General features: G+C 47.0%; 1 protein-coding gene across 1 annotated transcript; it reads right to left on the bottom strand.

Annotated features, from left to right (window-relative positions):
- Window positions 1–4,514: 4,514 nt before the first annotated feature.
- LOC138661982 (protein EOLA1-like) lies at window positions 4,515–15,109 on the bottom strand. The gene is made up of 2 exons (XM_069747049.1): window positions 14,705–15,109; window positions 4,515–7,068 (listed from the first exon to the last, which is right to left on the bottom strand). Exons 1-2 carry the CDS (start codon window positions 14,955–14,957, stop codon window positions 6,857–6,859), a joined length of 465 nt encoding a protein of 154 aa, XP_069603150.1. The 5' UTR covers window positions 14,958–15,109; the 3' UTR covers window positions 4,515–6,856.
- Window positions 15,110–16,962: the final 1,853 nt, after the last annotated feature.

Consider the following 16,962-nt stretch of genomic DNA (forward strand, 5'->3'; position numbering starts at 1 on the left):
TTTTGCATGAGGAGATAAATTTCTCTTTCTAATATGGCCTGATTTTTTTCCCGCCACCTGGGTCATTTTTACACGATTTGGTGGGAGGTTGGAGAACTTGAACCTCAGACCCTCTGACAACAAATTTGTTATCCATTGAGAAGCCGGCAGCGCTGCCCAGTGATGGACAAACCGCCGGAGTCTTCCCCCCACCGGAATGCTGGCGTCACTGACTTTTGGGATCAGGCTTGGGGGGAGGCTTGTTGAAAAGGAATCCCCTTTCCTTTCGCTCTCTCCAGGGTCTGCCTCGACTAGACCTGTCATCTGATCGGCCGTGGGTCCCTCTATATCCACCACGAAAGGACGAACGAGAGGTATCCCATCGGCGCCTGGGAAAGGAAGGAGGTGGAAACCGCTTCTTTTTGTCCGACGCTTTCTCAAGGATCTCGTCTAGAGCTTTTCCAAAAAGGTATTGCCCTTCACAGGGTACTCCACAGAGTTTGACCTTTGATTGGAAGTCAGCTGTCCAATTTTTTAGCCATAATGTTCTCCTTCCTGAATTGGATAACGCACACACACGTGCGGCACTTCTAACCGAATCTATTGAGGCGTCTGCTAGGAATCTTGCGGCACCTTGCAGAGAGGGTAATGCTTCCAGAAGCCTCTCTCTCGGGCATTTGTTTTTGATTTGGTCACTTAACTCCTCTAACCACTTGACCATAGCACGTGCCGTGCAAGTGGCAGCAACCCCGGGTTTAAATGACCATGTCGCTGCTTCCCAAGCCGACTTTAGAAAAGCATCTGCTTTTTTGTCGAGGGGGTCCCTTAGGGCTCCCATGTCTTCAAATGGTAACGCAACCCCTTTAGAGGTGCTAGCGATGGCTGCATCTAGTTTAGGAGCCTTATCCCACTTTTCACAGACTTCCTCATCAAAGGGGTATTTGCGTTTTAATGCCTGAGGGACGGACATCTTTTTATTAGGCTTTTTCCACTCACGTTTTATTAATTTGATTATGTTATCATGGAAGGGAAAAAACTTTTGCTTCTTCTCCTCCAAGTTGCTAAACATGGTGTCTTGGATTGTCCGTGGTTCTCTACCCCCATAGTCGTTCTGACAAGTTTGAGCAGCTTCCCAATGTCCTCCGACTGAAAACATGGGTGGCCATACTCCTCATCTGAGGAGTCTAAATCTGAGGCATCAGAGGGGGTTAAGGCTCTCGGCTCATCCCCTGAATCTATGTCCGACCCTTGCTCACTTGTTGGGGGAGGGGGGGTCTCCTTTGTGTGATGTTTCAACTGTTCTTTAACTGTAGATTTAACTTCCTCCCGTATAATTGTTTTAATGTTTTGTAATAGGGAAGAAGATTCCTCCGCAACTGTTCTGTCGATACAGGGCTGGCAGATCTTTTTACTGCATAGCCTAGGGAGTTTTTCTTTGCATAGTGGACAGACCCTATTCTTTTGCTTGGAGGTGGCTTTCCCTTCCTATAAAACATAGTGCACAGGGTATCAGTGTGTGTAGCTTGCCTTACAAAGGCACTCACCCCTCCAGGACCCTGGGTACCGCTGCAGCTTGAGTGTCTTCCGACATTCTGGGCGCAGGCATCAGCAGCTCCGGATCTACCGCTGGTTCGGTCATCTCCGTCTGAAGAGCAGGACCAGCGACTCCTCTCTGCTGCTGTATCTTATAGAGGAGCGGTGTGCGCGCCACTGGATCAGCTTCCGCCCGGAAGTGTCCAGCACACCGGCTCCCTCGGCGTGTGACGTCACTTCCTGCGACCGGAAGTCGTCATCCTTCACTTCGGCGCCAGCGTCAGTGAAGGACACGCCCTCATATCCCCGGACCGGCCTCCTGCACAGAGCGGTCGCCGGGGAGTCCAGCGAGGGAAAGGGATGGCGCGGACCCAGCAGCCCGACACCGGACAGCACCGCACGCGATGCCGCCGACTACGGCTGGCCCCCCCGCGGACCTCGGCCTCCGGACCGGAATCATCAGAGGGAGATCCCTCCGGAGGTAGGAGCTCTGCGACAGGCGTCCACCTGCAGGAACAGGAAACCAAAACTGAGGAGAGAGGGGCCGCCCCATTCTTATATCTCTGCTACAGGTTTCCTGTTCCTGGGGGCGGATGCCATCTCTCACGTGCGGCGCTGTCATGGTGAAGGGAAAACAATAGGTCTCCCTTTTAAAAGGGGATAGTCCTTTTTGAAAGTTAGGGAGACAGTTAAAAGTGGAGGTAACTGGGTGCCAGGGTAGCATAAAATGAAATTCATCATTTTTCCAAAGCTTCAAGAAAGATCCCTGTAAGCTCTTTTAGGTATGACGGAGTGTGATTAGATGAGAGTGTCACGATATACAGTATATAGCGACCCCACAGGGGGGGTTTGGGGGTCAGCAGTAGACTCACCGCAGATGACACAGAAGCCAGACTCCAAACCCCAGAAACAGCAGACACCTGAGAGCTGCCACTGCAAGGCTGGTCTCCATAGAGAAACTCTATCACCAACAGTGAGCTGATGCATCAGGTACCATTTAAAGGATGGTGGGAGAGGTCACCAACACATCAGCTGACCCAATAGCACTGCAGTTACACCAGATTGCCAGCGGGGAGGGAAAAACTGACTAACTCCCAATGGTCCTGAAAGGAAAAAGCAACATTTAAAGGAAACCTGTCAGCAGATTTTGCTGCTATAAGATGCGGTCACTGCCTTTCAGGGCTTATCCACAGCATTCTATAATGCTGTAGATAAGCCCCCGGTCCGACGTGCAAGTGAAGAAAAATAAGTTACAAGTTATAGTATACTCGCCCGGGGGGCGGTCCAGTCCAATGGGTGTTGCAGGTCCAGCGCCTCCCATCTTCTCGCAATGCCGCCCTCCTGCTTCTTCATCGTTACCCTGCATTGGCGTTCCTCCGCAGGCATACTTATCTGCCCTGTTGAGGGCAGAATAAAGTAATGCGATGCGCAGGAGCTGGGCCTCTCTGACCTTTCCCAGCACCTGCGCACTGCAGTACTTTATTCTACCCTCAACAGGGCAGATAAGTACGCCTGCGCAGGGGTGCCGATGCCAGGGAGCAATGAAAAAGCAGAAGGGCGGTGTCACAAGAAGATGGGAAGCACCTGACCTGGACCTGCGACACCCATCGGACTGGACCGCCCCCCTTCCCAGGGTGAGTATAATATAACTTGTTTTTCTTCTCTTTGAGGTCAGACCAGGGGCTTATCTACAGCATTATAGAATGCTCCTGAAAGGCAGTGGCTGCATCCTATAGCGGCAAAATTTGCTGACAGGTTCCCTTTAAAACAGAGTGGAATAAGAGCTGCCATGAATCCAAAAATGGATCGTGACAGAGTCCTTGATAGAAATTCCTATCCTCCAAAATTGTTAAACACGTACACTGGTATTATGAGGGTTTTATTACTAATGTCTGTCCCGCTCAAGTCTACACCAAATCCTATAAATTTGGCTTCTATCTAATATGTTGCTATGATGTTGTTACATCTCCTAAAGGTACTGTCACATTAAGCGACGCTGCAGCGATATAGACAACGATGCTGATCGCTGCAGCGTCGCTGTTTCGTCCCTGGAGAGCTGTCACACAGACAGCTCTCCAGCGACCAACAATGCCGAAGTCCCCTGGTAACCAGGGTAAACATCGGGTTACTAAGCGCAGGGCCGTGCTTAGTAACCCGATGTTTACCCTGGTTACCATTGTAAATGTTAAAAAAAAAAAAAAATACAGTACATACTCACATTCCGGTGTCTGTCCCCCGGCCTCAGCTTCCCGCACTGACTGTGAGCGCCGGCCGGCCGTAAAGTACAGCGGTGACGTCACCGCTATCCTTTACGGCCGGCCGGCGCTCACAGTCAGTGCGGGAAGCTGACGGCGAGGGGACAGACACCGGAATGTAAGTATGTACTGTTTTTTTTTTTTTACATTCACAATGGTAACCAGGGTAAACATCGGGTTACTAAGCATGGCCCTGCGTTTACTAACCCGATGTTTACCCTGGTTACCAGTGAAGACATCGCTGAATTGGCGTCACACACGCCGATTCAGCGACAAAATAAAGTTCTGGCCTTTCTGCTCCGACCAACGATCTCACAGCAGGATCCTGATCGCTGCTGCGTGTCAAACACAACGATATCGCTATCCAGGACGCTGCAACGTCACGGATCGCTAGCGATATCGTTGTTAGGTTGTTCAGTGTGAAGGTAGAAGCCCTATATGTTTTCCTTGTTTCTACCTGCTCAAGTCTAGTCAAACTCTATTTTCTTTTCGGATAGCTTGAAGTTGTGGTATAGTTTTTCCTCTTTCCAATTCTTCCAAATCACTACAGATCATTTGTAAAAAAGCATCCACTGAGGAGATGTCACTTTGGGTTGGAGGCATTCTACTGCTTTTATTTTTCAACTCAGTGAATGGCCACTTACCTTGATCATTGGATTAATCTCCGCAAGGTTGTATAAAAACCAGAACACCAAGTTCACAACAAATCTGCTAATTTTCTATGGAGAAATGTTTATGCCATCTCAGTTTTCTAGCAAACAAGTTTAATATAATTTCAAATTGTCTAAATGTAAGTGGAAACAAAAGATAGGGCCTTCCTCACGACATTGATCTCATTGGTACTTATGGTCATAGAAGACAAGTTTCTAACCTGGATGTCTACTGAGGGTTTTGAAGATTGAAACTACTTCTCAACAGGTAAGGTTGATCCAAAAAAAATGTCCTCCCTGCGTTTGCTGTCCATTGTTAAATCTGAAACTGCCACCACCCCTGTTCTTTCTCGGTTTTCCCCTAGTAGGTCTGATACTGTTATTAGTGTCAGTTGAGGATATGTCGGTCTCTAGATTTTTTTGTGGTTATTCTGTTACTGGGAAAAATATTTGCTTTGTTTTCTTTAAAGTTCTGAAGGTCTCTGAGAGTTTTTGTTTTCGCTCTTGGAGAGGACTTTGAAACTGTTCTACTGTATTTTGTAATTGAGATTCTTTTGAGGAAAAAAAATCTGATTTTATGGAGAAGTTTTTGGAGAAGTCAATTTGTTCTTTAAGTATATTATCCAGAGTCTGCAATGACTGCCTCTCTTCATCCAGAAGGAGCTGCATGAGTCTAAGGCTACTTTCACACTAGCGTCGGACTCGGCCCGTCGCAGTGCGTCGGGCCGACGTACCGACGCTAGCAGTGAATGCGCCGCACAACGGAGGCAGCGGATGCATTTTTCCAGGGCATCCGCTGCTCCATTGTGAGGTGCGGGGAGGTGGAGTTCCGGCCGCGCATGCGCGGTCGAAAATGGCGTACCGTCAGCAACAAAAAACGTTACATGTAACGGTTTTTGCTCCCGGCGGTCTGCCACAACACGGCGCAACCGTCGCACGGTTTTGCCGCGTTTTTTTCCGGACACTTCCCAATGCATTTTGTAGTGGGAAATCCGCAAAAAAAACCCGCAAAATTAATAAACATGCTGCGATTTTTACCGCGATGCGTTTTTTCGTGGAAAAAAACGCATCACGTGCACAAAACATGAAGAATTCATTCTAAATAATGGGATGCTTATTGTATGCGTTTTTTTTGCGGTTTTATAGCATTTTTATCGGGAAAAACGCGAAAAAAACGCAACGTGTGCACACAGCCTAAGAGTTATACGTAGGCTCCTTGGGACAATCCCCGTCCTAATAAAATTTTCAAGACAAATATGGTCAGTTTGGTTAATTAGTTAAATGGCGAAGTATACCTTGGTTGGGTGTAATTACGAACAGAAAGCACATCCTTGGCCTTTGTCATTCATTGATTGGTGTCCAACCTAGTGGACAAAAAGCCTGCCATATCCTGATATAATCAATCACACATAGCAATAAACATGTCAAAAAGTGAACCACGGGAAAAATACCAAATAGTATTTTAGCAAAAAATGTCCAATAAAATGTAACCTTTAATTGGTCATTAAAATCTAAAAAGTTTTTTTAAACACCTCAACCAGGCTGTGGGACAAAACACAAACTAATGCATAGGCACCTCCATTGTAAAGGAAAAAAAAAAAAAAAAGAGAAGTAGGTGCTCTAGCAGATGACATATACTACTTATCAAGTCTAAGGAAATGAAAGATCAGGAGCTTATAACTAGGGATGAGCGGACCCGTGAAAGTTCGGGTTCTGGTATCTGACCCAAACATTATTTCAATGTTCAGGGTACCAGAAAACTGGAAATCAGTCTGTCTCTATATTAGACTTGATAAGTGTATACGTTATTTGATAGAGAACCTACTTCTCTTTTACCTTTACAAGGGAGGTGCAAAGTAAGAATTCTTTCAAAAATAGAAGCGTTACTGGATTATTATTGTCTACTAACAAAGTGGGATACCATCAATCTTGACCAAATTGTCAACTTCATTTGCTGAAATGCAGCCCCAAACTTGCAAGGAACATACACTGTTGGCTGCACACATTACTGTATCGCTCTCCAGCCCTTCGTTGGACAATCTGCCTTGTGTTACAGGCAAATATTTCACTTTAACTCATCAGTCCAGAGCATCTGCCCCAAGTTTTCTGCATCCAGTTCCTATGTTTTCATGCACAGTTGAGTAACTTTGCCCTGTTTCCATGTAGAAGGTATGGTTTTGGCATCAATTCTTCCATGATGACCACTTCTGGGCAGACTTCTCCAAACAATAGAGCTTAGGGTACACTGGTTGCTGTCCGTTCTGAGCTGATGGCACTGCTGGACATCTGATTTCGAAGGAAAGTAAGCACAATGTGTTTTACATCTGCTGCACTAAGTTTCCTCGGCCGACAACTGGTCATTATGGTTATGGTCATTAACACGTTGATTTCTTGGTGTCCTTGGTGTTGGATTCATGTCCCAATTTCTTGCCAATAAATTCAGTAAGGAATAAGTTCATCTGGTATAGTCACCTGCCAAACGTCTTTGCCTCCTCTTGCTGGAATCGGTTTCAATAGCCACCTTGCATTGGAAACCGTCGTAAGGTATTTGCCCTGCAGTCCTAATAACAAAGCTTTATTCTCCAGGTCAATGGTCTCCTCAATGGGTACATCATCAGAATGCTGCCACGTGTCGACAATGTCAATGAGTCCTGGTAAAATAATGCAGAATGCCACAGATTAACATATGGAAAAGAAACATACTGAACATCCAGACCCCCTACAACAATTAGGTTTTATCATTGTAATTAGACCAGGGGTGTCAAACTGCATTCTTCGAGGGCTGCAAACAGGTCATGTTTTCAGGATTTCCTTGTACTGCACAGGTGATAATTTAATCACCAACTCATTATTTGTGTAGGTGATTAAATTATCACCTGTGCAGTACAAGGAAATCCTGAAAACATGACCTGTTTGCAGCCCTCGAGGAATGTAGTTTGACACCCCTGAATTCGACCACATTGAATTTATAGTGTACCCCCTTCCCAACATGCATTATACACTCAACATCGAAATTGCAACATCAAGAAGAAAAACAAAACAAACAATGAATTATGAAAATTCCAGGATGGACAGAGATATTAATTACATGAAAATGAAGAAAAAAAGGAAACAAATTGATCAAGACATCTGAATTTATCTAGTATTGCATATGATCGCCACACACAGAAATCCCTGCGCTTACACGTCTTGGCTGCTATCAATGAGGTTAATAATGATTATCTGGGGAAAGTTTTGCCACTTTGAATGCACTTGGGCAAATCATCAAGATCTGCTGTTGACAGCTTCCTTTGCAATTGTCAAACAGTGACGTCCCAGATGAGGTCGGACTGGACCAGGAGAATTATGAAAGGTATTTTTATGGGTCCGTGGGGGGCAAACTGCTGGAGTGATGGTAAAGAGGACTTAAGGTGGTTCTTTTAGTTTATATGGGGAAAACCTGTTGACAGGTTCCCTTTACCTTTTCAACGACCTATATTGTACATGTTTGTCATAGGTAATAAGGAAAATATGACCCAAGCTTTGGTAACCAATGAGTTGACATGGCAGCCTGGGGCCTGCAGATGGCCCTGTGTCGCTGCCATCTAATGCTACGTTCACATTTGCGTTGTGCGCCGCTGCGTCGGCGACGCAACGCACAACGCAAATAAAAACGCACCAAAACGCACACAAAAACGCTGCGTTTTGCGACGCATGCGTCCTTTTTTGCCGAAATTTGGACGCAAGAAAAATGCAACTTGTTGCATTTTCTGCGCCCAACGCTTGCGGCAAAAAAAACGCATGCGTCGCACAACGCAGCACAACGCATGTCCATGCGCCCCCCCATGTTAAATATAGGGGCGCATGACGCATGCGTTGCCGCAGCGTTTCCCGACGCAGCGTCGGGAAACGCTAATGTGAACGTTACCTTTGTCCTTCAATGAAGTTCAGTGACAGGCTGAGCTCAATAGAAGAATCACGATTTCCCTATACTGAGATACTATGGTATTGCACTATATAGTATAAATGATCAGTCACAGATTCAAACCATCTTGTCCCTCCAATACAAGCTCAACAAAAAATGAAATGGTTACGGATTCCTTTAATATAGTAACACACAAACCTTTTAAATGGCATATGTCTACAAGTCTTTGCCACCTAATCTGAGAGCACGATGATGTAGTGACAGAGAACCCGATTCTAGCGATGTGTCACTTACAGCGTTGCTTCCTGTAGTTTGGATAAAACTATAGTTTTATCAGCAGGAGATGATCACTGGAGCCCTGAAAAATGGGATTTGGGCATATCCCGACTGAGTCATTCACTATAACGAAGCATATGCAGTCACTTTTGCTGTGTCAGAGCCCTGTTTAAGAAGCGACTGTCATTTTGAGGCAGATACAAAACCTCCACCCAGCTCTGATCACTGGACTGTACTGTTTAAATGACACAGTCAATCATGGACAGCGATTACCAGTGTGTACGTGTATCGGCATCCATCGCCCCCACGGCGTCATGATTGCGGGGAGCTGATGGGGTTGCAATGGCATTCGGAGTACGCCTACGTCAGGGCTTCATAGGAGATTGTCAATGTCACTACCCACCGCAGGGTCAAATTCTCTATGGGAACTAAAAAATAAAAGTAAAAAAGTAAATACATGCTTTCAAAAATCAAACTACGAATCACTCCCTCATGTTTAGCATCGCCGTGTCCATAAAATCTGTACTATGATAATGACCACATAACAGGGTGAGTTCACACCAGGCGGTTTTTTTTCTGCAACAAAAACATGATCTCTTGGCAGGAAAGAAGCTGCAAACCCCCCTGTTCCCCCCCTCCCCCCCCCCCAAAAAAAAAAAACAACATGTTTTCTTTGCGTTTTCGTGCTGCAGTTTTGGCATACTAGATTTGTCTCTTGTGCATGTTGATAAAGTTTAGTGTTGAAAAAAAAAAAAAAAAAAGGGCCATTCTATAGAATCAGGTTTTGGCACAAAAAAACTCAGCACAACATGATATTTGCGTTTTTGATGCGCTTTTTTCACCACCCATTCAAGTCAATGGATGAAAAAAAAAAAAAAAGTGACCTGCTCCATGTGCAAAGAGCGATGCCAAGCACAAAATACTGATGACAAAAAAATAAAAAAGCTGCGTGCATGAAATTTCTGAAATGTCAGACTTTGCTGGTACTGTAAGACGCTGCTGAAAAGTAGCAAAAAAAAATTCTGCAAAAACTCCTAGTGTGAATTGAGCGAAGGCTCCTTCACATCGCAGGGATTTTTCTTTTAGCAGATTCTCATCAGTTTTTACCATCAGACTTTTGGCAGCATTTCATCGTTTTTTCCAGATGAAAATATTATTATTATTATTAACCCCTTAGCAACCGCCGATACGCCTTTTAACGGCGGCCGCTAAGGGTACTTAAACCACAGCGCCGTTAATTAACGGCGCTGTGGAAAAAGTAAATAGCGCCCCCCAGAGGCCGATTTTCTCCGGGGTCTCGGCTGCCGGGGGTAGCCGAGACCCCAGAGAACATGATTCGGGGGGTTTTTAACCCACCCCGCATTTGCGATCGCCGGTAATTAACCATTTACCGGCGACCGCAAAAAAAAAAAAAAAAAAAAGCGATCTCTTTTTAATTTCTCTGTCCTCCGATGTGATCGCACATCGGAGGACAGAGAAAAGGGGTCCCAGGTGGCCCCCCAATACTCACCTAGCTCCCCCGATGCTCCTCGTGTCTCCCGGTGGGCGCCGCCATCTTCAAAATGGCGGGCGCATGCACATTGCGCATACCGTCCAGCACCCGGAGAATCTTTGGGTCTCGGCTGCCGGGGGTAGCCGAGACCCCAAAGAGCATGATCGGGGTCGGTATTACCGACCCCTGTTTTGCGATCGCCGGTAATTAACTGTTTACCGGCGACCACAAAAAAAAAAAAAAAAGTAAAGTGTAATTCTCTGTCCTCTGATGTGATCGCACATCAGAGGACAGAGAAATAGGGGGATTCGGGGACCCTAGCATACTCACCTAGGTCCCTGGATCCTCTTGCTGCTCCTCCTGGCCGCCGGCAGAAGAACATGGCGGACGCATGCCCAGTGCGCCCGCCATCTGTCTCCATCTGCCGGCCGGCAGGAGAACAGCACTTGGGGCTAAAATTAGGGTTAGGGGTAGGGTTAGGGTTAGGGGTAGAGGTAGGGGTAGGGCTAGGGTTAGGTGTAGGGTTAGGGTTAGGGTTAGGGGTAGGGTTAGGGCTAGGGTTAGGGTTAGGGCTAGGGCTAGGGCTAGGGTTGGGGCTAAATTTAGGGTTAGGCTTCTTTCACACTTACGTCGGTACGGGGCCGTCGCAATGCGTCGGCCCGACATACCGACGCACGTTGTGAAAATTGTGCACAACGTGGGCAGCAGCTGTAGTTTTTCAACGCATCCGCTGCCCAATCTATGTCCTGGGGAGGAGGGGGCGGAGTTACGGCCACGCATGCGCGGTCAGAAATGGCGGATGCGACGTACAAAAAAACGTTTCATTGAACGTTTTTTTGTGCCGACGCTCCGCCAAAACACAACTGATCCAGTGCACGACGGACGCGACGTGTGGCCATCCGTCACGATCCGTCGGCAATACAAGTCTATGGGCAAAAAACGCATCCTGCGGGCACATTTGCAGGATCCGTTTCTTGTCCAAAACGACGGATTGCGACGGAATGCCAAACGACGCAAGTGTGAAAGTAGCCTTAGGGCTAGGGTTAGGGTTGGGGCTAAAGTTAGGGTTAGAGCTGGGATTAGGGTTAGGGTTTGGATTAGGGTTGGTATTAGGGTTGGCATTAGGGTTACGCTTGGGATTAGGGTTAGGTTTGGGATTAGGGTTAAGGTTAGGGTTGTGATTAGGGGTGTATTGGGATTAGGGTTAGGTTTGAGGTTAGGGTTGAGATTAGGATTAGGGGTGTGTTGGATTTAGGGTTTTGATTAGGGTTATGGTTAGGGTTGACATTAGGGTTGTTTTGGGGTAAGGGTTGTGATTATGGTTAGGGTTAGTGATTAGGATTATGGATCAGGTTGGGATTAGGGTTAGGGGTGTGTTGGGGTTAGGGTTGGAGCTAGAATTGGGGGGTTTCCACTGTTTAGGTACATCAGGGGGTCTCCAAACACGACAGCCAATTTTGCGCTCAAAAAGTCAAATCGTGCTCCCTCCCTTCTGAGCTCTGCCGTGTGCCCAAACAGTGGGTTACCCCCACATATGGGGCATCAGCGTACTCGGGATAAATTGGACAACAACTTCTGGGGTCCAATTTCTCTTGTTACCCTTGTGAAAATAAAAACTTGGGGGCTACAAAATCTTTTTTGTGAAAAAAAAAATATTTTTTATTTTCACGACTCTGCATTCTAAACTTCTGTGAAGCACTTGGGCATTCAAAGTTCTCACCACACATCTAGATAAGTTCCTTGGGGGGTCTAGTTTCCAAAATGGGGTCACTTGTGGGGGGTTACTACAGTTTAGGTACATCAGGGGCTCTGCAAACGCAACATAATGCCCACAGACCATTCTATCAAAGTCTGCATTCCAAAAAGGCGCTCCTTCCCTTCCGAGCTCTGCCGTGCGCCCAAACAGTGGTTTACCCCCACATATGGGGTACCAGCATACTCAGGACAAATTGGACAACAACTTTTGGGGTCCAATTTCTCTTGTTACCCTAGTGAAAATAAAAACTTGGGGGCTAAAAAATCTTTTTTGTGGAAAAAAAAATATTTTTTATTTTCACGGCTCTGCATTATAAACTTCTGTGAAGCACTTGGGCATTCAAGGTTCTCACCACACATCTAGATAAGTTCCATGGGGGGTCTAGTTTCCAAAATGGGGTCACTTGTGGGGGATTTCTACTGTTTAGGCACATCAGGGGCTCTCCAAACACGACATGGCGTCCGATCTCAATTCCAGCCAATTCTACATTGAAAAAGTAAAACGGCGCTCCTTCTCTTCCAAGCTCTGCGGTGCGCCCTAACAGTTGTTTACCCCCACATATTGGGTATCAGCGTACTCAGGAGAAATTGCACAACAACTTTTGTGGTCTAATTTCTCCTGTTACCCTTGTGAAAATAAGAATTTGTGGGCGAAAAGATCATTTTTGTGTAAACAAAAGCGATTTTTTATTTTCACGGCTCTACGTTATAAACTTCTGTGAAGCACTTGGGGGTTCAAAGTGCTCACCACACATCTAGATAAGTTCCTTAAGGGGTCTAGTTTCCAAAATGGTGTCACTTGTGGGGAGTTTCCACTGTTTAGGTACATCAGGGGCTCTCTAAATGTGACATGGTGTCCGATCTCAATTCCAGCCAATTCTGCATTGAAAAAGTCAAACGGCGCTCCTTCACTTCTAAGTTCTGCGGTGCGCCCTAACAGTGGTTTACCCCCACATATGGGGTATTGGCGTATTCAGGAGAAATTGCATAACAAAATTTATGGTTACATTTCTGTTTTTACACTTGTGAAAATAAAAAAAATGGTTCTGAATTAAGATGTTTGCAAAAAAAAGTTAAATGTTCATTTTTTCCTTCCACATTGTTTCAGTTCCTGTGAAGCACGTAAAGGGTTAATAAACTTCTTGAATGTGGTTTTGAGAACCTTGAGGGGTGTAGTTTTGAGAATGGTGTCACACTTCATTATTTTCTATCATATAGACCCCTCAAAATGACTTCAAATGTGATGTGGTCCCTAAAAAAAAAACGGTGTTGTAAAAATGAGAAATTGCTGGTCAACTTTTAACCCTTATAACTCCCTAACAAAAAAAATTTTTGCTTCCAAAATTGTGCTGATGTAAAGTAGACATGTGGGAAATGTTATTTATTAACTATTTTTCGTGACATATCTCTCTGATTTAAGGGCATAAAAATACAAAGTTTGAAAATTGCAAAATTTTAAAAATTTTCGCCATATTTCCGTTTTTTTCATAAATAATCGCAAGTAATATCGAAGAAATGTTACCACTAACATGAAGTACAATATGTCACGAAAAAAAACAATCTCAGAATCAGCGGGATCCGTTGAAGCGTTCCAGAGTTATAACCTCATAAAGTGACAGTGGTCAGAATTGTAAAAATTGGCCTGGTCATTAAGTACCAAATTGGCTCTGTCACTAAGGGGTTAATATATATATATATATTCTATATATTAAAAAAAGTAAAAGTAATGGAGGTTTCTCCAGTTTCTTATAATAAAAAAGTCAATGAAAACTAGACAGCACATGGATGGATGGATGGATGGATAGATGATGGACGGACGGAGGGATGGATGGATGGACGGACGGAGGGATGGATGGATGGACGGACGGAGGGATGGATGGATGGACGGACGGAGGGATGGATGGATGGATGGATGGATGGATGGATGGATGGATGGATGGACGGACGGAGGGATGGATGGATGGACGGACGGAGGGATGGATGGATGGACGGACGGAGGGATGGATGGATGGACGGACGGAGGGATGGATGGATGGACGGACGGAGGGATGGATGGATGGACGGACGGATGGACGGAGGGATGGATGGATGGATGGATGGACGGACGGAGGGATGGATGGATGGACGGACGGAGGGATGGATGGATGGACGGACGGAGGGATGGATGGATGGACGGACGGATGGACGGAGGGATGGATGGATGGAGGGATGGATGGATGGATGGACGGAGGGATGGATGGATGGACGGACGGAGGGATGGAGGGATGGATGGATGGACGGACGGAGGGATGGATGGATGGATGGATGGATGGACGGACGGATGGACGGAGGGATGGATGGATGGAGGGATGGATGGATGGATGGACGGAGGGATGGATGGATGGATGGACGGACGGAGGGATGGAGGGCATCAAAACCCCACCCCCCTTCTCCGGCTATCGATGACTTTTCTTGGTCAGTGCACCTTCCTAAAAATATACACTATAAAGAGATCAAAATATCACATGTACCCGGTGTCACCAGAAAACTAAAGCTGGTCACAAAAAATTATCACACATCACTACTGACCGGAAAATAAAGTTATGGTTCTCAGGAAATGGCAACACAAACCAATTATTTCCTTCTGAATTTTTTTTTCACCACCAATATAATAATAATAATAATAATAATAATAATAAAACTATTTATAAGTATTTTGTACATTATAGGGTCACGTGAGGGGATAATAAAAAGTTCCCACTTGTCCTGTAAGAGCCCTCATGTGGCCCAGTCAGCGGAGTAATAAGAAGTCAGGGTTCTTGGGAGAAATGGAGGGGACGAAAAACAGCCCAGTCCTGAAGGGGTTAAGCAGCGCACCCACCTGCAATGACCCCTCTGCCGAACCGCTCCCCCCGCTGCAGCAGCTCCTGCACCTGCGCCTCTGCCAGCCCCCGCCGGTCCTGCAGGACGCCCCTCCACTCCTGCTGCTCCCAGTCTCTCACAGCGATGTGCACCGCTAAGGTGCTGTTCCCGTATTCAGCCAGCAGAGGGCGCCAGCGCGTCTCCACGGTCTTGACTCCGTTCAGTAGCAGGCCGGCATAGGGCTGGCGGAAGGAGAGGCAGCCGAGCCGCATGTCTCCTGTCTGTGAGCAGGCACCGGCGCCAGGCACCGAGCTGCGGCCGCTCACAGCGTGCGGGGCTCCAGAACTGTCTCCCAAGCTGTGGCCTCAAAGAAAAAGCAGAGGAAGTGCCGCCTGCTCACTACACCGGCGGAGACAGTGGCAAAACTACAATACCCAGAATGCATCATTCTCTTGTTGCATTTAGTACAACTTTATTGAAATCACAAACGTATAAAGTGGGGCTAAGAGGCCTGTAGTTCCTGAGCATGGCGCTAGGGGGGCACGTCTATTACACTGGCTCTCATGGACCTGCGTTATATAAGGGTTATGGTTGTGGTCACAGCTAGAACCTTGTGCTCCACATAAGAAAAATGTAACACCTTGGTGATAACTTCTGAATCAGTGGGGTCCCCAGCAGTGGGCCCCTAACAATGTGCATGTGCGGCCCCTGCTCCGTCCACCCGGCTGTGGATCAGTGATCACTTCTTGATTTCGGGATCCCCCCTTTAACCATTTGCAGTAACCGTTATCTTAGACGTGACATACGATGAACCTCTTCGAAAGTGTCTCGTGTGATGACTATACCCCAGCCCCATGTCTCCTGTGATATCTATAACCCAGCCCCATGTCTCCTGTGATGTCTATACCCCAGCCCCATGTCTCCTGTGATGTCTATACCCCAGCCCCATGTCTCCTGTGATGTCTATACCCCAGCCCCATGTCTCCTGTGATGTCTATACCCCAGCCCCATGTCTCCTGTGATGTCTATACCCCAGCCCCATGTCTCCTGTGATGTCTATACCCCAGCCCCATGTCTCCTGTGATGACTATATCGCAGCCCCATGTCTCCTGTGATGTCTATACCCCAGCCCCATGTCTCCTGTGATGACTATATCGCAGCCCCATGTCTCCTGTGATGTCTATACCCCAGCCCCATGTCTCCTGTGATGTCTATACCCCAGCCCCATGTCTCCTGTAATGTCTGTACCCCAGCCCCATGTCTCCTGTGATGTCTATACCCCAGCCCCATGTCTCCTGTGATGTCTATACCCCAGCCCCATGTCTCCTGTAATGTCTGTACCCCAGCCCCATGTCTCCTGTGATGACTATACCCCAGCCCCATGTCTCCTGTGATGTCTATACCCCAGCCCCATGTCTCCTGTGATGTCTATACCCCAGCCCCATGTCTCCTGTAATGTCTATACCCCAGCCCCATGTCTCCTGTGATGTCTATACCGCAGCCCCATGTCTCCTGTGATGTCTATACCCCAGCCCCATGTCTCCTGTAATGTCTATACCCCAGCCCCATGTCTCCTGTGATGTCTATACCCCAGCCACATGTCTCCTGTAATGTCTATACCGCAGCCCCATGTCTCCTGTGATGTCTATACCGCAGCCCCATGTCTCCTGTGATGTCTATACCGCAGCCCCATGTCTCTTGTGATGTCTATACCCCAGCCCCATGTCTCCTGTGATGTCTATACCCCAGCCCCATGTCTCCTGTGATGTCTATACCCCAGCCCCATGTCTCCTGTGATGTCTATACCGCAGCCCCATGTCTCCTGTGATGTCTATACCGCAGCCCCATGTCTCCTGTGATGTCTATACCCCAGCCCCATGTCTCCTGTGATGACTATACCCCAGCCCCATGTCTCCTGTGATGACTATACCCCAGCCCCATGTCTCCTGTGATGACTATACCCCAGCCCCATGTCTCCTGTGATGACTATACCCCAGCCCCATGTCTCCTGTGATGACTATACCCCAGCCCCATGTCTCCTGTGATGTATATACCCCAGCCCCATGTCTCCTGTGATGACTATACCCCAGCCCCATGTCTCGTGTGATGACTATACCCCAGCCCCATGTCTCCTGTGATGACTATACCCCAGCCCCATGTCTCGTGTGATGACTATACCCCAGCCCCATGTCTCCTGTGATGACTATACCCCAGCCCCATGTCTCCTGTGATGACTATACCCCAGCCCCATGTCTACTGTGATGACTATACCCCAGC

Source organism: Ranitomeya imitator, chromosome 2 (genome assembly GCF_032444005.1).
Source record: "Ranitomeya imitator isolate aRanImi1 chromosome 2, aRanImi1.pri, whole genome shotgun sequence".
Lineage (NCBI taxonomy): Eukaryota > Metazoa > Chordata > Amphibia > Anura > Dendrobatidae > Ranitomeya > Ranitomeya imitator.

Bases quoted from the DNA above. Each gene is read 5' to 3' on its own strand.
- LOC138661982 (XM_069747049.1), bottom strand. From the start codon at position 14,957: ATGCGGCTCGGCTGCCTCTCCTTCCGCCAGCCCTATGCCGGCCTGCTA. The intron at 7,069-14,704 runs GTGGGTGCGCTG...TTATTTTACCAG, and splicing joins CGGCAGAGGGGTCATTGCAG to GACTCATTGACATTGTCGAC.